The 21,900-nt window shown below is 36.2% G+C and overlaps 1 protein-coding gene across 1 annotated transcript in view; it reads right to left on the bottom strand.

Annotated features, from left to right (window-relative positions):
* Window positions 1-2,557: 2,557 nt before the first annotated feature.
* Window positions 2,558-21,900, bottom strand: part of HTR2C (5-hydroxytryptamine receptor 2C) — a 148,402-nt gene continuing 129,059 nt past the window's right edge. Inside the window, exon 4 of the mRNA XM_052663535.1 lies at window positions 2,558-3,381. Within this exon, the coding sequence (XP_052519495.1) occupies window positions 2,558-3,381 (824 nt within the window). The remainder of the gene's footprint in view (window positions 3,382-21,900) is intronic.

Genomic DNA, 21,900 nt, shown 5'->3' with positions numbered 1-21,900 from the left:
GAAGGGATAACATACAGGAATCAGGAATAAGACAACATTTCGCAACCACTCACAAAAAGTACCACTTGATGAAGGAAGATTTACAGGAAATAATATAAGGCAGTCCATTGCACGTGTCTTAAACAGATATATGTATATAATAGTACATCAAAATGATCTGTTTGACAATAAATTCACCATGTTTACACTTATCACATGGACTTTAAAACATTTATAAAAGTTGTAGATTTAACATTGAACTGTAAGATTTATATCCAAATGAAAACACTTATTTCATACCAAACTGCACAGAACTTACGAATAGCACATGATTTTAGAATAATTACTGTGTTGGGTACTATTAAGTACTACTACTTGATGACATAAGAATTATTAACAAATGTGCTATAAGCTATTATCATTCAACTTATTGCTAGTGCTTTTGAAAATCAGTGGTTTATATTTTCTTTGTAAAACATGTGCTATGAGCTTGCCCTGATAGTTCAGGAAAGAAATCAGATGTTTCCAATTTTCTCTATACTCACAATACTTCAGATCTGATCTCATGGTCTTTTTAAAGACTGCCAAAGGATTTGCATTTGAGTCATTCTTATAACACCTACTCTGCCTTACATTAATACAACTCGATGGATTTATGCAACATACATGGCATACATGCAGGACACCATGTATGTGCAGAACTCATGCTCAGTGCATGCTATGTTTCCTCAGACATTTTCGTTTCAGTAAGAATTAGGTCTCATTCAATTTCATATAATTGTTTTTAACATGCAGTTTGACAGAGCTAACAGGCAGGTAGACTTTACTTTCATGTTATAATTGGGCATGCTCAAGTAATTGACTGGCATTTGGCAGTGTTGCAAACCACTTAGGGACTGTATGAGTTTCTTCAGATACAGCATCTCTCCCACTGCCCTTGTGGCAGATTGTTGGATTTATCTATGCTGTGTGTTGAGGACACACACTGGGGTTTTTAGAAATTTGGATTCTGCCTTCACCAATTTCAAGATACTCTAAGGTGTGTAAGTAACTGTCAGGCATAAGAAATAGCATCATGAAATCTTTGGAAATAGATCCACAATTGTGTGAAATGGACACACATGGAAATATAGTTACTGGAAACACTTGTATACTCTACACACAGCATAGACTTAATAGTCTGACTTTAGTAATGTTTGAAAACCTTTCATGGTTAACAAACTAGTAAAATGGTACTGAATTCTTAGAGAGCAACAGGCCCACGAATGAAACAATGGCCAACACTGACTGTAACACAACACTATATTTAACAAAGTTTTAAACATCTGGTACGGAATTGCGGTACAATGAAGAGCTTGCCACTTTCACAAATTAGCTGCAGCCTTTCCCTGCACTAGAGAGTTTGGAAGGATCTGAAAATGAGATATTTTGTTTAAAATCCAAATGGAAACTCTGTATTTCTTTTTTTCCCAGAGTTCAGTAAAAGCTTCTTTAATTACTTTTTTCACATTCTAAGGGCCCAGTTCTGTAGTCCTTAATCAAGTAAAACTTCCAAAGTCTTGGGCATCTGCTTCCAATGCAAGTTTTACTCAAAAATGGACTGCTAAATTAGGTCCTATAGATAGAGGTACCATAATTAATATGCTATTTTAATAAGGCTCAAAAATGCTAATTTCATTTTGTGTGTAGCACACGAATTTCCAGGATCCTGATATCAAAACCCAATTGATGTTGAATCCTAGATTGGGAAATAGCTCTGGGATTTTGTTTCCCAGTTTAATCATGGAATTAGGTATTTACTAAGGACCAGAATGAAGACACTAATTCCAGTTTGTTTGTCATAATCAGAATTTGAACATTATAAGAAGTGAAAAGCTATTGTTGGTGTATATATCTCTGGTCATCCTTCCACTTCTGTAGTTCCGGTTAACTAGCTGCTATATTAAAATGCCACTATGTTTGGGGACAGACATTGCAGTAAAATATCAACACAACATTCTGACAATGTCAAAATTTCCCCTGTGTGTGACAAGAAATAAGTTCTGCCTTTGACTCACTAATAGTTGTGGTAGAGTTTCAGAAGGCAGAACCTATTTTACTGTATTTATGTGTGTAGATGAACAGAGCAAGAATTTAAAGTGCATATTTACTGTTAACCCGGAAAAAAGAGTCCACCGAATTTGTTCAGTTTTGGTGTGGTTGAAAACCGCTGTCATGTGTATCATTCTGGTCTCCTGCAAATGCCACCTGAGGTGAACATCAATGTTTCCTTATATGCAAAAGAAAAAGAGAGAGAGGAGAGAGAGAAAGAAAAAGAGGGAGGGAAGGAGGGATGGAAGGGGGGGAAAATCAACATTTTTGCATCAATTAAAATAAATTATTCTCAATCTAGTATAAACAGTAAATATAGAACCCTAAATCTCACTATTGTAAGCATGATTGTAAAGTACAGGATTGCAAAGCTATATATAAAACACACTTTTCAGACGGCAATATTTACATTAGTTATGACCGGCAGAATTAAAGAACAATTTTCTACATTTGTAGCTTTACCATAGGAAGACTGTGCTACTCTTTCTTACACACTACTAATCCTTTCACTAATCACATTGGAGGGATTAACCGGTAGCTCCAAATTCTCAACTTGCATCTCTATACCAGGCTCCTTGTCATCAGCTTTCTTAATTACTGGTTCATTGGTGTGCCGGTAAATGTTAACATTAAGCTCCCTCCCAGACAAAGCAGTGGCAGCAACTCTCGGGATTTGTCTGATTGGAGGCTTTTTATCTGCCTTATAATTGCAGCGCAAATAGTTGGAGAAAGCCCTTCGGTAAACTTTGTTGAAAAGAGTGTACACCAGAGGATTAATTCCTGAACAAACATAGCCAATCCAAACAAACACATTCAGAAGCTTTTCCATGAGCTTTTGATTACAAGCCTTCCCACAAAGAACCGACAAAATATTAGTAATAAAAAACGGGCACCACATGATCAGAAACACAAAGAACACAATTCCAAGGACCTTTGAGGCTTTCCGTTCATTGTTGATAGCTTGCATGGTGCCCCTAGGCCGTCTTTCTTTCTTCTTCCTTCGGCGTGGGTTCAAATCTTGGTTCGGGTTTGCAGAATTCTCTTCATCGGTGTTCGTCTTGCAGCATTTCAGGAAATTCAGGTTTATTCCAGGCGGTTCCTCAGTGTGGCCGTGCAGTAACATCAGAGCTTGGCGGCGAAGGACGTGAATCGTCAGACAGTAGGTAATCACCATGATTGTCAGCGGTATGAAGAAAGCTACGAAGGACCCAATAAGAACGAAATTTGGGTCATTCAGCACGCAGGTGGTGTTGTTGATGAACACCTTGTCTTCATCCCTCAGTCCAATCACTGGGATAGGAACTGATACACCTACAGGAAAAAAAAGAAGGTAGGACATTGTTACAGCATATGGAAGCATTGAACAGGTTTGTACAGTGGGATACATTCAATTGCATATCACTGGAAAAAATTTAGGTCTGATATTTGTTGAAAGCTATTCACAGCATGAAGTGATAGTCGCATGAAAGAGTAACAGTATGATATCAGAAAATGACAGTTTTTTTTCAAGTTAGGAATGCCTTCTCACCAATTTTCTGTAAAAGACTTGGAATTACCATTACTGAGATAAATTATAAGTGTGGTTGTATATAACAGTGAATTGTGTCTTTTTTGTTTTAGTTCCAATTCCTAGAAATGTCCCAGCTCATAGAAGGCATTCACTAAATATTTGTTGAATGAATAAATTTGTGTCTGTATTCAATGACATCAATAAATTCAATTGTTCATTTTTAGCATTCCAAGTGCAATAAAAATGATGTGCATACCACCTAGGAGTAATAGCATGTCAGCATTGACTAAGCTGAGTTTGAGATGAGTTTTTAGCTAAGGACATCCTTTCCCAAGGAAAGTGGTCAAGAAGAGGAACTTCTGTGGGTGAGTCCTTTGGAGACAGAGCCTGGGAGCTCTGGAGTCTTTTGGAGATGAAGAGGATAGTATGCCCCTCAAATGGGAATTAGACTGGCCACAATGCAGACATAGTCTCTATGCAGAAACTGAAGGAATTGTCTTTTTAGTAAGCATTTTCCTGAGACTCTGGGAGAGATACAGTCCTCCCATTTACATGTGGAGTTTTGAACTCATTTGTTTTTTAAGAATACTGAGAGGTGTCCCTCTAGGTAAGCACCTCCACTAATAAAGAAGTTCACAGGCAAAAAATATCAATAAGAAGACGGGAGCAGAATCTTGTGCCTGAGCAAAAGTAATGTACCTAGAAATTTTTGGAAATGACTGTGGTAAATCATTACGGTCGATCTTGAAGAGGTCTATCATCAATAAGCAGGGATAACTTGCACAAATGAAATTCAAATTTTGCTGTTAATTTATTTTTTCCTGTGTCCACAGGAACTTGAAGCCTGGGACAATTCAGGTTGCACTTCTAGGATTCTATCAGAGATCATTATGAGGATTCCTGGGCTGGTGGCTATTTGTACTATGAACTGTGAAAGAGGATAGAAACACACTCTTAAAGATCATTGCTGGCTTTAGGGAACACACAGGGAACCATGACAAATCTGAAAGTCCCTATAGATTGTCTTAACATGCTTTGTCAGGTATAGAGTGCTTGATGATCAAGAGGGGAAAATATTTTTCTTTGCTAAGAGCTTGTTGACGACATTGATTGGTATTTAATTTCTGGGAAGACATGAGGAAGAGTTATGAAAAGTTATCTTTAAGCCTTCTAATTCAGACCCTGAATTTCTTACATGCCTGGGTTGTTTTGTTTTGTTTTGTTTTCCTTGAGAAAGAGACCAAGTGATGGTATGAGAAGCATCAATAGATGTGACAAGATCTCTTGGCGTATTGGTGCATACCTGCAATTCTGAACCTAGGCATGCCATTTAAGAAGGCAAGAATGGCTGTGAAAACTAGGAGACACTGCAAACAGAAAGTGTCCTCAGGTAATACAGTACAGGATCTGGTGAAGTGACCCTTGAACTCTAGATGGGAAGAGTGGCAAGTATCAGAAGGTAATAGTCACCAAATTTGATGAACCACACAGGTTACATTTCTTAAGAGTTATGAAATGATAGGTAAGAATGTTGCCATCTTGTATTCTTAGAGTCTTTATTCCAAAAGCCATAAATATGAGGGAATATGTAGAAAGAGCATAGGTCAAGCTTGCCTGAAAGAAGCCAGTATTGGCTCATCCTTCATGAAATGTTTTAATGAGGATAAGGCTGTAGGAAGTTTTCTGGAGTTAAGGAAGCTAATATGAGATTAAGAAAAGAGGGAAGGGTTTCTTAAAAACAAATCATTTACAACAGAAAAAATTAGAGAACATAATATTAAGAGAGTCTTAAAATACCAATCAAGCAATGTTAATATGTGGATCTTCTTGGAATTGTGATGCAAACAAATTTTTAAAAATATTCATGACACAGGTGGAAATGTGTTATTTTGAACAATAACTGGCCTTTGATGATAGTAAATAATTATCTTTAATTAGTTTTTAAAAGTGATGTTGATATTGTGGTTATGTGGGGAAAATTTTATGTTTTTAGATATGTATATACTGGTGTTTATGGATAAAATATTATGATTCTGAGGTTTGTTTTGAAATAATATGGGAGGGAGAAGTGGACAGAAGTACAGATGATGCAAGACAGTCCATAAATTGTTAAATCTTGGAGCTAGATAATGAGTGCATGGTTCTTTATAATATAATTCTATGTAATTTTATGATCTTTTAAAGTCTTTATACCAAAAGTTTAATATTTAAAAAATGGAAGCAATTAAAATAAAACAGAGATTCTTTCAGAAGCATGAAGGAAATGGCTGTTAGATCTCAGATGATAAGTCCGTAAGATTTACTACCACTAACTTTGGAACTGATTACTTCTAGAGCAAAAGTCTTGGGGTCCTGAGTGGAAACACTTACCATTTTGGTATAAATGTAGAGAAGAAGGCCATTTTCTGACAAAATGTTGGTAGAAAACTGTGTTATACTTTTTCAGGATCCTATAGCAAGACCAGAGGAGGGGTAAAGTGGAATGGCTCCCCTTCTAAACTGTCCCCCTCCCCTGCCATCCAACAATGTGGCAACCAGACCCTGAGGCTAGAAACTTAATCTGGGGAGTTTGCATTCATTCTGAAAGAATTCTGACAAGGGTAGACATATCTACACTCAGGATACAAGTGCTGGAGTGGAGAGTCATTTCCCCAAGGAAATGCTGCACAATCTTTTAGGTATTCCTAGATATCTGAAATTTCTAGGGAAGGCCTCACACACTGACCATAATATCAGTGGAAGTCAGCATTACTCAAAGCCCAACTCTGAATTGTATTAGCTTGTTTCTGTTAAAAGATTTATTTACTTTCCTAAGGGAATCTTGGGCCTAAAAGTAGGCCTTGTCTAGAGACAAGAGAGTGATTCCAGATAAGCTAATGATGTTATTGGGTGTATGAGGTCAATTTTATCCCTGGCATCTATTTGCATAATCTTTTGTACATTGAACAAAGAGTGATTCTAAAACTGCCTTTCACTGAGTCTATCTTATGTGCCAGGCATTGAGCCATGTGTATTACTGACATTAAAGATATAAAATATATTATCTCAATTTCATTAAAACTCCTATAATAGAGATATTATTTAGTGAAGTAGCTAACCGTTTTACCAAATATATTGTCATTTGTTTTGTTTTTGTTTTTATAGAAACTGTGAATGCAGTCAACAAAACAAGAAACTAAGTCTCTTTTGACAGTATCTGGAAATTATATAAATAATACTAATAGCAACTAAAGCAGCATTAATAACAGTATCTATTATATAGATTATCTTATTCAATACTTAAAAAAATTAAAAGCATATGTCAGCAGTTCTCAAAGTGTGGTTCAAGGACCCAGAGGGGCCTCTGAGATTCTTTTAGAGAGTTTGCTAGATTTCCCATTTCCAACTATTCATCTTTAAAACTGTATATTCTTTATAAACTTCATACCAAATAGTGCACCACAACAGGTTGAACACAGATACATCTATGAGAATCCAACTATCTTTCCATAAAACTAAATATTAAAGAGATTTTAAAACTGTTAAACAATGCCTGTCTTCTCTCTTAATTATTTTTGGAAAAATAGTTAATTTTTATTAAAAAATGTTGTTAACATTAAATGGATTCATTATTGTTATTTAAAATGATTCATAGATATTTTAAACATTTCTCAGCTTTAATTTCTAATATAATAAATATCAATAGATATAATCCATATAAACACAAGCTGTTTGAGGTCTTCATTTGTCTTAAAAAGTATAAATAGGCCCTGACACCAAAGAGTTTGAGAACTGCTGTTCTATATTAGAGGATGAAGTTATTTAAACCCTGGAGAGTTAAATTCAGCCAATGTATAAAGTGTTTCTCAGTATTCTAAATTAGTCAATTAGTAGAAATTCAGTGATATCAAGTAAACACAAACTGTCAATAATAGCAACAAAATATTTTACATGCATTATCTCACTCATTGTCATAAAATTTTTGAAAGATATATATTATTTGGTGAAGTTAACTTCAGAAAACTAGCTTAGCAAGTATAATGGAGAAGTATTTGATATTTTAAAATCTTTGACTTGATCAAGGAGAAAAAGTGAAAATGAACTACCATAGATAATATCAGGAATAAATAACAACAATTGTAATAATAATCACTTTTTACTGAGTGCTTTTTATTTGTCACACACTGAATTAAATGTTTTACAATTATTATATACTTTCATATATTATTTAATCCAGACAAAAAAACATAGAAAGAAGGAATTATTAACTAGAATCACTTAATCTTTCTGAAATTAACTTTGAAAAATGTATATCATCTCTAGAATTTTAGAAACAACAAAATTAAGTTATAATTCATGTTCTGCTGAAAATATCTGGTACTACTTCAACCAATAAACAAATATTTTGCATGAATTGTCTCATTTGCATCTCAAAAAACCTGTAAAATTGATTATTATTCATTAAGTTTACTAAGGGAGAAAAAATACTTTCAATAAACATATGGGGTCTTAGCATTTTAAGAATATTGAATTCAATAACAGTTATAGTTCAAGTTTTTATTGAAAATATGTGTTATTTTGACTATTAGTTATTATTTATTGAGTGCTTACTGATTTTGGTACTTTAGCTGCAGTAATTATTTTACATGTATTATCTTATTCTAGACTTCCCTGGTGGCTCAGACAGTAAAGTGTCTGCCTACAATGCGAGACCCAGATTCAATCCGTGGGTCGGGAAGATCTGGAGAAGAAAATGGCAACCCACTCCAGTATTCTTGCCTGGAAAATCCCATGGATGGAGGAACCTGGTAGGCTACAGTCCATGGAGTCGCAAAGATTCAGACACGACTGAGTGACTTATTCTAGCCTCATAAAAGACGTAAAATAACTTGGTGTGGTTATTTTACATCAGATAAGGAAAGTAAATTTAGAGAATGTATAATGATGTTTGCATTATTTCTTAAAGCCTTGAATTCAAGCAACACAGATCAATTCTCTTCAAGCAATCAGATAATAATATCATATGCCCATGATTCTTAGATGTCCATTCCTTTCAGATTTTTAACATCTTCAAAAGTGCTATGTGTCTTACAATTGATAGTATCTTACAATTAGTGTTAGCCAGACAGCAATCATTATATAGTCATCATTGTCTGTGCACATGTGAGCCTGGTCTGAAAACCTTCTTTTGACATCTTTTGGTAAGATCAACATTACCAGCAGCAAAATTTACAAAATGAGTAACAGGAGCATGGTAATAGTTCACTGTGAACAAAAAATTATGTCATAATACACACAAAGAGGGAATGTTCTGAAGAAGGTGGCCTCAACAGCATCAAATGCCACAGAAGAATCTAGAATTTGAAACATTTCCTCTGTGTTTGAAAATAAGGAAATCACTGGTAATTATAGAACACTGGTAATTATAGCCTGGTCCCTGGTCCAGCTCCAGCACCTCCATCCAACAGATCCCTCATTAGCATCTTAATGTAACAAGCATATGCAATGAGGCATCAGAGAAAATCCCTAGCATTTAAACTCATTAACAGTCTCTGGAAGTGTTCAGTGTGGAGGTGGAATTATCGCTAAACTGGTAGTTATAGTCGAATGGTGAAGATGGATTGCCAAGGGATGAATAGTAAATGATAATAAGATAAAAGAGAGCAAGATTATAAACTACATTTCCTGGAACAGACTGGCCATCATCAAAATGAAAACATAGATTATGGGAATTTGTTACTAAACTGCAGGGCTATCTCCTAGGTATCTATCTTCATGAGTTTTTCATGGAAAGGAATTTTTTCAAGGAGGATCACACAATGTCAAGCTGACAGGAGTGGTCCCTTGCCTCTTGGAGTACTAAGTGAGTCCCTTGAACATGGGAATTGACAGCAGAATACGAAGAAACTATTTTCAAAGAAAAACACAGAAGACAAACAAAAGCAGTGCTGCCTCAGCTATCAGATAATCAAGTGTGACTGAGAGTTGGAGCAATATTTTGTATACTTTGGCAGATAGATGGTGTTGATGCAGTGGGAATTTTAAGGAATTCAGAATCAGGTTGAGAGTCAACTTTGAATTCAAGGAGTTGTTAGCTTTGGGAAGAATAGGAACTTAGGCATGCATGAATAAAGGATATTGAGTAAGGAAAAGACCTTAAATGACTTCAAGGGATGTTGAACTAAAAGAAGATTCTAAAAGAAAACAGTTCATGAAGTGACAGGAAGAATACCCAGGATTTATAAGTTAAACTTGGGCGAGAGTTTATGGAGAACTGAATGTTAAAAAGAAGTAGCAATCAGCAAGTGCAGTCATCTGCCTCTGTGACAGTGGACCAAGATTTAATAGTAGTCCCAGATTCTCCCAGTAAGGTGACTTTTAAGCAATCTGAAATTTCCTGATTAGCACTAGTGAGGTACCTGCATAATAAGACTCCTCCCATTACCTTCCCCTACAAAAGAAGATGATCTGACCTGAAAGAATTCTTTTCTTTTGCTAATAACTTCCTCGTCCCACTCTTCTTCCTATAAAAACCTTCCATTTTGTCCAGTTCCTTGGAGTGCCTGTCTGTTCACTAGATGGGATGCTACCCAATTCATGAATTGCTGAATAAAGCCAATTAGATCTTCAAATTTACCCAGTTGAATGTTGAGGGAGGTCCTAGGGAAGTCCAACTATAATATGGCTGAAGGCATGTTATTGTTCAGTCATGTCCAACTCTTGGCAACCCCATGGACTATAGCACACCAGGCTCACCTGTCCTTCACCATCTCCCAGAGCTTGCTCAAACTCATGTCACTGAGTCGGTGATGCCATCCAACCATCTCATCCTCTGTTGCCCCCTTCTCCTTCTGCTCTCAATCTTTCCCAGCATTGGGGCCTTTCCAATGAGTTGACTCTTCACATCAGGTTGCCAAAGTATTGGAGCTTCAGCTTCAACATCAGTCCTTCCAATGAATATTCAGGGTTGATTTCCTTTAGGATTGGCTGGTTTGATCTCTTTGCTGTCCAGGAGACTTCTCTAGTGTTACAATTTGAAAGCATCAATTCTTTGGCACTCAGCCTTCTTTATGGTCCAACTCTCACATCTGTACATGGCTACCAGAAAGGCTGAACATGACTATTGGGAAAAAAATTCGTGAATCATTGAATTTTCAAATTTACTCAATTGAATTTTGTTTTTTAACAGTGGAGGAGGTCCTAGGGAGGTCCAACTGTAATACAGCTGAAGGTATGAAGAAGTAAAATTTGAAGTAACATCTAAATATGGAAACATTACTACAAAATATGCTGCCCCAAAATATGACTCTTTGGCATAAAGATTATTTTGAGTTGATTATTTTGAAACATGGCAGAGACAGGAAAAGCTCTGAAAACTACCAAAGAGAAATTTGCATTTACAAAGTAAATCTCCATTTGTAAACATCAACCTCTCTGTACTGGGAAGAGAGAGTGAAAGTGAAAGTCCCTTAGTTGTGTCCAACTCTTTGTGACCCCATGGACTGCATAGTCCATGGATTTCTCTAGGCCAGAATACTTGAGTGAGTTGCCTTTCCCTTCTCCAGGGTATCTTCCCAGCCCAGGGATCGAACCTAGGTCTCCTGCATTGCAGGTAGATTCTTTACCAGCTGATCCACAAGGGAAGCCCAGGAATACTGGAGTGGTTAGCCTATCCCTTCTCCAGTGGATCCTCCCAACCTAGGAATCGAACTGGGGTCTCCTGCATTGTAGGTAGATTCTTTACTGGGAAGAGAAAAATGATTAAACCCCAGGAGAATCTTATTCATGGAGAAAGAGTACACTTAAATCTGCATGGCAAACCTAACCCTTGTTTATCTAGCTTTTCCTGGTAATCTGCCATAACTGGCCTTTCCCCACCTCACATCTTCACTTGTCTTTAGCTGAAGATGGTATTTAAGTAGTGCCTTGCACCATCTGGGGGAGTTATTTAGTTTTTTAGGATATCTCTCATGTATATGCATGCACATGTATACATAACATACGCATGTTAATAAACTTGCTTGTTTTCTCTTGTTAAACTGTGTTTTATTATAAGAGTCTAAGCCAAGAACTCAGAAGGTTAGAGGGGAAAATTGTTTTTCCTCTCCTACATTACTCACAAGCAAATGAAGACTGAGGAAACTAAGATTATATTTAAGATACAATAATATGCTTATACATTGAAGGTGAAAGCCAATAGAGTGGAAGAGCTTAAAGATATAGAAAAGAAAGGTGAAGATGATAGGTAAAGATCTCTGAGGAGACAAAGTCAGAAATAGTTGGAAAAATTACACTAGGAATAAAGAATGGTTATTCTTTTCTTTTAGAAGAAATGATATGACTGGTGGTGGTGGTTAGTCACTCAGGCGTGTCCGATCCTTTGTGACCCCATGGACTATAGCCGATAGGATTCTCCAGCCAAGAATACTGGAGTGGGTTGCCATCCCCTTCTGCAGGGGACCTTCTCTACCCTGGGATAGAAACCATGTCTCCAGCATTGCAGGCAGATTCTTTACCATCTGAGACACGGAGGAAGCCCTAATAGCATGACTGGGTGGCAGAAATTATCAGGCACTATACAGAAATGTAGAAGAAAAATGAAAAGAATGTGTTAGGTGGCAAAAGAACAGAGTTGTTCAGATGGCGCAAAACCTGGAGAACAATTATATCAAATAAGTTCTCGCACCACTGCAAAAGTTCTAGGGCCCACAACAGATTTCCCAACCTGGGGATCCAGGAAAAGGACTGAGAATCCCCAGGAAATTTAACTTTGAAGGCCAGAGGGATTTGATTACAGAACTTCCACAAGACTAGGGAAACAGACTCTTGGGGGCACACACACAAAACAACAACCTTGTGTGTACCAGGACCCAGGAAAAAGGAGCAGTGACACCACAAGAGACTAAGCCAGACTTGCCTGTGAGTGGCCTGGAGTGTGCTGGCATAAGTCCTATTGAAGGAGGTCATCATAACCACCATTACCCCTACCACCTCAGATATACAGATGACACCACTCTTATGGCAGAAAGTGAAGAGGAACTAAAGAGCCTCTTGATGAGGATGAAAGAGGAGAGTAAAAAAACTAGCTTAAAACTCTACGTTCAAAAAATTAAGATCATGGCATCTGGACCCATCACTTCACGGCAAATAGATGGGGAAACAATGGAAACAGTGACAAACTTTATTTTCTTGGGCTCAAAAATCACTGCAGATGGTGACTGCAGCTATGAAATTAAAAGACGCTTGCTCCTTGAAGGAAAAGCTATGACAAACCTAGACTGCCTATTAAAAAACAGAGACATTATTTTGCTGACAAAGGTTTGCATAGTCAAAACTATGGTATTTCCAGTATTCATGTATGGATGTGAGAGTTGGACCATAAAGAAGGCTGAGTGCCAAAGAATGAATGATTTTGAACTGTGGTGTTGGAGAAGACTCTTTTTTTAAAATTTTTATTTTTACTTTATTTTACTTTACAATACTGTATTGGTTTTGCCATACATTGACATGAATCCTCCATGAGTGTGCATGAGTTCCCAAACAGAGATCAAACCAGTCAAGACTAAATTCACTGGAATATTCATTGGAAGGACTGATGCTGAAGCTGAAGTTCCAATACTTTGGCCACCTGATGTGAAGAGCCAACTCATTAGAAAAGACTCATTAGAAAACATAAGAGGGGTATAAAAATTAAGTTTTGTTAAAATGCATTTGAACTTAGGTGATAACAACTTTAAAATAATCATATATGTATACATATAAAGTTCATGGTAAATGAATAAAAATGAGTAAATGAATGGTAATAAATAAAAAAGAACTGCAAAACAGTCACCAAACAATTTTTAAAAATGGCAATAAATACATTTGTTGCTGTTTAGACACTAACTCATATTCAAGTCCTTTGAGACCCCATGGGCTATAGCCTGCCAGGCTCCTCTGTCCATGGGATTTCCCAGGCAAGAATACTAGACTGGGTTGCCATTTCCTTATCCAGGGGATCTTCCCAGTCTAGGGATCAACCAGTGGTTCCTGCTTCGGCAGGCAAATTCTTTACCACTGAGCTACCAGGGAAGCCCAATTAGTACATATCTATACATAATTAAATGTAAATGAATTAAATGTCTCAATCAAAAGATAAAGGGAGGCTGAACAGATACAGAAAAAAAGACTTATTTCTATGTTGCGAACAAGAGATTCACTTTAGATTTAAAGACACACAGAGACTATAATTGAGGGGATAGACAAAATTATTCTATGCAAATAGAAATGAAAAGAAAGCTTACATACAAATACTTCTGTTAGGTAGTTAGAATAGGAAAAAGGAGTCCAAAATGGTAGTGGCTAAAAAACACACAAAGAAAGGGGAAAAGCCCACAAAAAAGAATAAAAGAAAGATACACAGACAAGAGTGAGAACCTCAGGTGAAACATCACGCCCCCTTCCTGGCTAGCCCTAATTTGCATAAGATAGGCTCAGGGGGAGGAAACAAAACGTATAAAAAGGGGGAGCCGAGTCAAGTTGGGGCCTCTCCTTTGGGGTCAGCCCACCCTCCCGCCTCAAGGGTGTACTATTTTTTGTTTACCAAATAAAATTCTGAGCTGTAACTGAACTGTAACACTGGTCTGCCATTTCAAATCTTTGTTGCAGCAAGACAGAAGCGAGAAAATTACACACTCTCCTGACATTTATACCAAGAAAATAGACTTTTAAATAAAGACTGTTTCAAGAGACAAGAAGGACATTACATAAGGATCAAGAGATCAATCCAAAAGAAGATGTAGCAGTTGTAAATATATATGCACGCAACATAGGATCACCTAGACACATAAAGCAAACATTAATAATCATAAAGAGAGAAATTGACAGGAACAAAATAACAATAGGGGATTTTAACACTCCACTCACATCAATGGACAGATCATCCAGACCAAAAATCAGTAAAAAAACAAAAACAAAAACACAGACCTTAAACAATACATTATACTGGATAGACCCAATAAATATATATAGAACATTGCATCCAAAGCACCAAAACACACATTCAAGTGTACTTGGAACATTCTCCAGGGTATATCCCATGATAGGCTACAAAGCAAACTTCAGTAAACTGAAGAAGCTTTAAATCATAGCTACATCACATCACAACACTATGAGATTAGAAAACTTTAAGATAAAACTGAAAAAATCAGAAATACATGGAGGCTAAACAATATGCTGCTAAAAAAAAAATGGGTCTGTGAAGAAATCAAAGAGATCAAAAAATATCTAGAGGCAAATGAAAATGAAAATGCAATGATCCAAAATCTATGTGATGAAACAGAAGCAGTTCAAGAAGGAAAATCAAAGTAATACAAGCCTGCCTCAGGAAATCAGAAAACCTCAAATACACAATCAAATCTTACTCCTGAAGTAACTAGAAATAGAACAAAAGCCAAAGTCAGAAGAAGGAAAGAAATTATAAAGATCAGAGCAGAAATAAATAAAACAGAAACTAGAAAAAACAATAGAAAAGATGAATGAAACTAAAAGCTGATTCTTCAAAAAGATAACAAAAATTGATGAACCTTTAGCCAGACTCATCAAGAAAGAAAATGAAAGAGGGTTCAAATCTATAAAATCAGAAATGAAAAATGAGACATCACAGAACTACAAAGGATCAAAAAAGATTACCATAAGTATATACCAATAAAATGGACAACTTAGAAGAAATAGACATATTCCTAGAAGTGCTAAAACCTTCCAAGACTGAATCAGGAAGAAATATAAAATATGAACAGAAAAATTTTGAGTAGTGAAATTGAATCAGTAATAAAATTTCTAAAACAGATGGTGACAAAGGGGAATTCTACCAAACATTTAGAAAAGAGTTAACATCTATCCTTCTCAAAATATTACAAAAAATTAAAGAGCAAGAAATGTTTCAAAGTTCATTCTAAAAGATATGCATCATCCTGCTGCCAAAACCAGAAAATATATCACAAACACAAAAGGAATTTACAGCCAATAGCACTGATGAACACAGATATAAAAATTCTTAACAAAATATTAACAAGTTGAATTCAACAATACATTAAAAAGTAACACACCAGGTGGCTCTAGTGGTAAAGAACCTGCCTGCCAATGCAAGAAACATAAGAGATGCAGGTTCAATTTCTGGGTCAGGAAGATCCCCTGGAGGAGGGCATGGCAACCCACTCCAGTATTCTTGCCTGTAGAATCCCATGGACAGAGGAGCCTGGCAGATTATGGTCCATAGGGTCACAGAGAGTTGGACAGAACTGAAGCGACTTAACATGCACACACACCAAGATCAAATGAGACTTATCCCAGGGATGCATGGATAATTCCATATTCAATCATGTCACACACCACATTAACAAATTGAAGAATAAAAATTATATTTTTTGATCCTCTCAATAGATGCAGAAAGAGCTTTTGATAAAGTTCAACATCCGTTTATAAAAACTATCTAGAAAGTGAGTATAGAGGGAATGTAAGTCAACATAATAAAGGCCATATATGGCAAACCCACAGCTAACATCATCCTCAGTGATCAAAAGCTGAAAAAGAATTTCCTCTAAAATCAGAAACAAAGACATTGGTGCCCACTCTCACAACTTTCATTCAGTATAGTATCAGAATTACTACCTACAGCAATCAGATAAGAAAAATAAATAAAAGGAATCCAAATTGGAAAGGAAGAAATAAAACTGTAATTGTTGGAAGATGAAATGATACCATATGTGGAAAATCCTAAAGATGACACTAAAAACTACTAGAATTCACCAATAAATTTGGTAAATTTGTGGGATATAAAATTAACATACAGAAATCTATTGCATTTCTATATACCAATAACAGCCTATCAGAAAGAGAAAATAAGGAAACAATCCCACTTATAATAGCATCAAAAAGAATAAAATACTTAGCAATAAGTCTAACTAAGGAGGAGCTTTCTGTACTTGGAAAGCTATAAGACACTGATGAAAGAAATTATAGATGATACAAACAGATGGAAAGATATACTGTGTTTATGAATTGGAAGAATTAATATTATTAAAATGACCATACTATTCGAGTCAATCTACAGATTTGGGATAATCCATATCAAATACCAAATGGCATTTTCCACAGAACTAGAACAAATAAATTTAAAATTTGTATGGAAACACAAAAGATTCAGAATAGCCAAAACCATCTTGAGAAAGAAGAACAAAGCCAATGGTATCGTGCTCCCTGATTTCTAACTACATTACCATTTACAATAATGAAAGCAGTATGGTAGTGGCTCAGAAAACAGACACTTAGATCAATGGGAGAGAATAGAGAGCTTCGGAGAAGGCAATGGCACCCCACTCCAGTACTCTTGCCTGGAAAATCCCATGGACAAAGGAGCCTGGAAGGCTGCAGTCCATGAGGTCGCAGAGGGTCGGACACGACTGAGCAACTTCACTTTCACTTTTCACTTTGATGCATTGGAGAAGGAAATGGCAACCCACTCCAGTGTTCTTGCCTGGAGAATCCCAGGGATGGGGTAGCCTGGTGGGCTGCTGTCTATGGGGTCGCACAGAGTTGGACACGACTGAAGTGACTTAGCAGCAGCAGAGAGCTTAGAAATGAACCCACAGTTATATAGTCAATTTATCTATGATAGAGGAAGCAAGAATAGACAATAGAGAAAAGACATCTTCCTCAATAAATGGTATTGGTAAAACTGGACAGCTACATGTAAAAGAATGAAACTGAACAACTTTCTTTTTTTTAATTTAAATTTATTGATTTTAATTGGAGGCTAATTACTTTACAGTGTTGTATTGGTTTTGCCATACATCAACATGAATCTGTCACGGGTATACACGTATTCCCAATCCTGAATCCCCCTCCCACCTCTCTCCCCATACCATACCTCTGGGTCATCCCAGTGCACCAACCCCAAGCATCCTGTATCCTGTATCGAACCTGGACTGGCGATTCATTTCTTATATGATATTACACATGTTTCAATGCCATTCTCCCAAATCATCCCACCCTCTCTCTCTCCCAGAGTCCAAAAGACTGTTCTATACATCTGTGTTTCTTTTGCTGTCTTGCATACAGGGTTATCATTACCATCTTTCTAAATTCCATATATATGCGTTAGTATACTGTATTGGTGTTTTTCTTTCTGGCTTACTTCACTCTGTATAATTGGCTCTAGTTTCATCCACCTCATTAGAACTGATTCAAATGTATTCTTTTTAATGGCTGAGTAATACTCCATTGTGTATATGTATCACACTTTTCTTATCCCTTTGTCTGCTGATGGACATCTAGCTTGATTCCATGTCCTGGCTATTATAAACAGTGCTGCAATGAACATTGGGGTACATGTGTCTCTTTCAATTCTGGTTTCCTCGGTGTGTATGCCCAGCAGTGGGATTGCTGGGTCATAAGGCAGTTCTATTTCCAGTTTTTGAAGGAATCTCCACACTGTTCTCCATAATGGCTGTACTAGTTTGCATTCCCACCAACAGTGTAAGAGGGTTCCTTTTTCTCCACACCCTCTCCAGCTTATATTTTTTGTAGACTTTTGGATGGCAGCCATTCTGACTGGTGTGAGATGGTAACTTATTGTGGTTTTGATTTGCATTTCTCTGATAATGAGTGATGTTGAGCATTTCTTCATGTGTTTGTTAGCCATCTGTATGTCTTCCTTGCAGAAATGTTTATTTAGTTCTTTGGCCCATTTTTTGATCGGGTCGTTTATTTTTCTGGAATTGAGCTGCATAAGTTGCTTGTATATTTTTGAGATTAGTTGTTTGTCAGTTGCTTCATTTGCTATTATTTTCTCCCATTCTGAATGCTGTCTTTTCACCTTGCTTATAGTTTCTTTTGTTGTACAGAAGCTTTTAATTTTAATTAGGTCACATTTGTTTATTTTTGCTTTTCTTTCCAATATTCTGGGAGGTGGGTCATAGAGGATCCTGCTGTGATGTATGTCGGAGAATGTTTTGCCTATGTTGTCCTCTAAGAGTTTATAGTTTCTAGTCTTACGTTTAGATCTTTAATCCATTTTGAGTTTATTTTTGTGTATGGTGTTAGAAAATGTTCTAGTTTATTTCCTTTACAAGTGGTTGAACAGTTTTCCCAGCACCACTTGTTAAAGAGATTGTCTTTGATCCATTGCATACTCTTGCATCCTTTGTCAAAGATCAGGTGTCCATAGATGCGTGGATTTATCTCTGGGCTTTCTATTTTGTTCCATTGATCTATATTTCTGTCTTTGTGCCAGTACCATACTGTCTTGATGACTGTGGCTTTGTAGTAGAGCCTGAAGTCAGGCAGGTTGATTCCTCCAGGTCCATTCTTCTTTCTCAAGATTGCTTTGGCTATTCGAGGTTTTTTGTACTTCCATACAAATTGTGAAATCATTTGTTCTAGTTCTGTGAAAAATACCACTGGTAGCTTGATAGCGATTGCATTGAATCTATAGATTGCTTTGGGTAGTATACTCATTTTCAGTATATTGATTCTTCTGATCCATGCACATGGTATATTTCTCCATCTATTAGTGTCCTCTTTGATTTCTTTCACCAGTGTTTTATAGTTTTCTATATATAGGTCTTTAGTTTCTTCAGGTAGATGTATTCCTAAGTATTTTATTCTTTTCGTTGCAATGGTGAATGGGATTGTTTCCTTAATTTCTTTCTATTTTCTCATAGTTAGTGTATAGGAATGCAAGGGATTTCTGTGTGTTGATTTTATATTCTGCAACTTTACTATATTCATTGATTAGCTCTAGTAATTTTCTGGTGGAGTGTTTAGGATTTTCTATGTAGAGGATCATGTCATCTGCAAACAGTGAGAGTTTCACTTCTTCTTTTCAATTTGGATTCCTTTTATTTCTTTTTCTGCTCTGATTGCTGTGGCAAAAACTTCCAAAACTATGTTGAATAGTAGTGGTGAAAGTGGGCACCCTTGTCTTATTGCTGACTTTAGGGGAAATGCTTTCAATTTTTCATCATTGAAGATAATGTTTGCTGTGGGTTTGTCATATATAACTTTTATTATGTTGAGGTATGTTCCTTCTATTCCTGCTTTCTGGAGAGTTTTTATCATAAATGGATGTTGACTTTTGTCAAAGGCTTTCTCTGAATCTATTGAGATAATCATATGACTTTTATTTTTCAATTTGTTAATGCGGTGTGTTAATTTGTGGATAGATTTGTGGATATTGAAGAATCCTTGCATCCCTGGGATAAAGCCCACTTGGTTATGGTGTATGATCTTTTTAATATGTTGTTGAATTCTGATTGCTAGAATTTTGTTAAGGATTTTTGCATCTATGTTCATCAGTGATATTGGCCTGTAGTTTTCTTTTTTGTGGCATCTTTGTCAGGTTTTGGTATTAGGGTGATGGTGGCCTCATAGAATGAGTTTGGAAGTTTACCTTCCTCTGCAATTTTCTGGAAGAGTTTGAGTAGGATAGGTGTTAGCTCTTCTCTAAATTTTTGATAGAATTCAGCTGTGAAGCCGTCTGGACCTGGGCTTTTGTTTGCTGGAAGATTTCTGATTACAGTTTCAATTTCCGTGTTTGTGATGGGTTTGTTAAGATTTTCTGTTTCTTCCTGGAAAGAATAAAAATAAAATAAAACAAACAAATAAAAAGAAGGAAAGTTGTACTTTCCTAAGAATTTGTCAATATCTTCCAAGTTGTCCATTTTATTGGCATATAATTGTTGATAGTAGTTTCTTATGATCCTTTGTATTTCTGTGTTGTCTGTTGTGATCTCTCCATTTTCATTTCTAATTTTATTGATTTGATTTTTCTCCCTTTGTTTCTTGGTGAGTCTGGCTAATGGTTTGTCAATTTTATTTATCCTTTCAAAGAACCAGCTTTTGGCTTTGTTGATTTTTGCTATGATCTCTTTTGTTTCTTTTGCATTTATTTCTGCCCTAATTTTTAAGATTTATTTCCTTCCACTAAACCTGCAGTTCTTTATTTCTTCCTTTTCTAGTTGCTTTAGGTGTAGAGTTAGGTTATTTATTTGACTTTTTTCTTGTTTCTTTAGGTATGCCTCTATTGCTATGAACTTTCCCCTTAGCACTGATTTTACAGTGTCCTACAGGTTTTGGGTTATTGTGTTTTCATTTTCATTTGTTTCTATGCATATTTTGATTTCTTTTTTATTTCTTCTGTGATTTGTTGGTTATTCAGAAGCATGCTGTTCAGCCTCCATATGTTGGAATTTTTAATATTTTTTCTCCTGTAATTGAGATCTAATCTTACTGCATTGTGGTCAGAAAAGATGCTTGGAATGATTTCAGTTTTTTTACTTTACCAAGGCTAGATTTATGGCCCAGGATGTGATCTATCCTGGAGAAGGTTCCGTGAGCACTTGAGGAAAAGGTGAAATTCATTGTTTTAGGGTGACATGTCCTATAGATATCAATTAGGTCTAACTGGTCTATTGTATCATTTAATGTTTGTGTTTCCTTGTTAATTTTCTGTTTAGTTGATCTATCCATAGGTGTGAGTGGGGTATTAAAATCTCCCACTGTTATTGTGTTATTGTTAATTTCCCCTTTCATACTTTTTAGCATTTGTCTTACATAGTGCGGTGCTCCTATGTTGGGTGCATATATATTTATAATTGTTATATCTTCTTCTTGGATTGATCCTTTGATCATTATGTAATGTCCTTCTTTGTCTCTTTTCACAGCCTTTGTTTTAAAGTCTATTTTATCTGATATGAGTATTGCTACTCTTGCTTTCTTTTGATCTCTATTTGCATGGAAAATCTTTTTCCAGCCCTTCACTTTCAGTCTGTATGTGTCCCTTGTTTTGAGCTGGGTCTCTTGTAGACAACATATATAGGGGTTTTGTTTTTGTATCCATTCAGCCAGTCTTTGTCTTTTGGTTGGGGCATTCAACCCATTTACATTTAAGGTAATTATTGATAAGTATGATCCTGTTGCCATTACTTTATTGTTTTGGGTTCGAGTTTATACACCCTTTTTGTGTTTCCTGTCTAGAGAAGATCCTTTAGCATTTGTTGGAGAGTTGGTTTGGTGGTGCTGAATTCTCTCAGCTTTTGCTTGTCTGTAAAGCTTTTGATTTCTCCTTCATATTTGAATGAGATCCTTGCTGGGTACAGTAATCTGGGCTGTAGGTTATTTTCTTTCATCACTTTAAGTATGTCTTGCCATTCCATTCCCTCCTGGCCTGAAGAGTTTCTATTGAAAGGTCACCTGTTATCCTTATGGGAATCCCCTTGTGTGTTATTTGTTGTTTTTCCCTTGCTGCTTTAAATATTTGTTCTTTGTGTTTGATCTTTGTTAATTTGATTAATATGTGTCTT

The sequence above is a fragment of the Budorcas taxicolor genome, chromosome X, assembly GCF_023091745.1.
Source record: "Budorcas taxicolor isolate Tak-1 chromosome X, Takin1.1, whole genome shotgun sequence".
In the NCBI taxonomy this organism is placed as follows: Eukaryota; Metazoa; Chordata; class Mammalia; order Artiodactyla; family Bovidae; genus Budorcas; species Budorcas taxicolor.
Note: the sequence above shows the minus strand (reverse complement) of the source record. Positions and strands in the feature narration are given on the sequence as shown.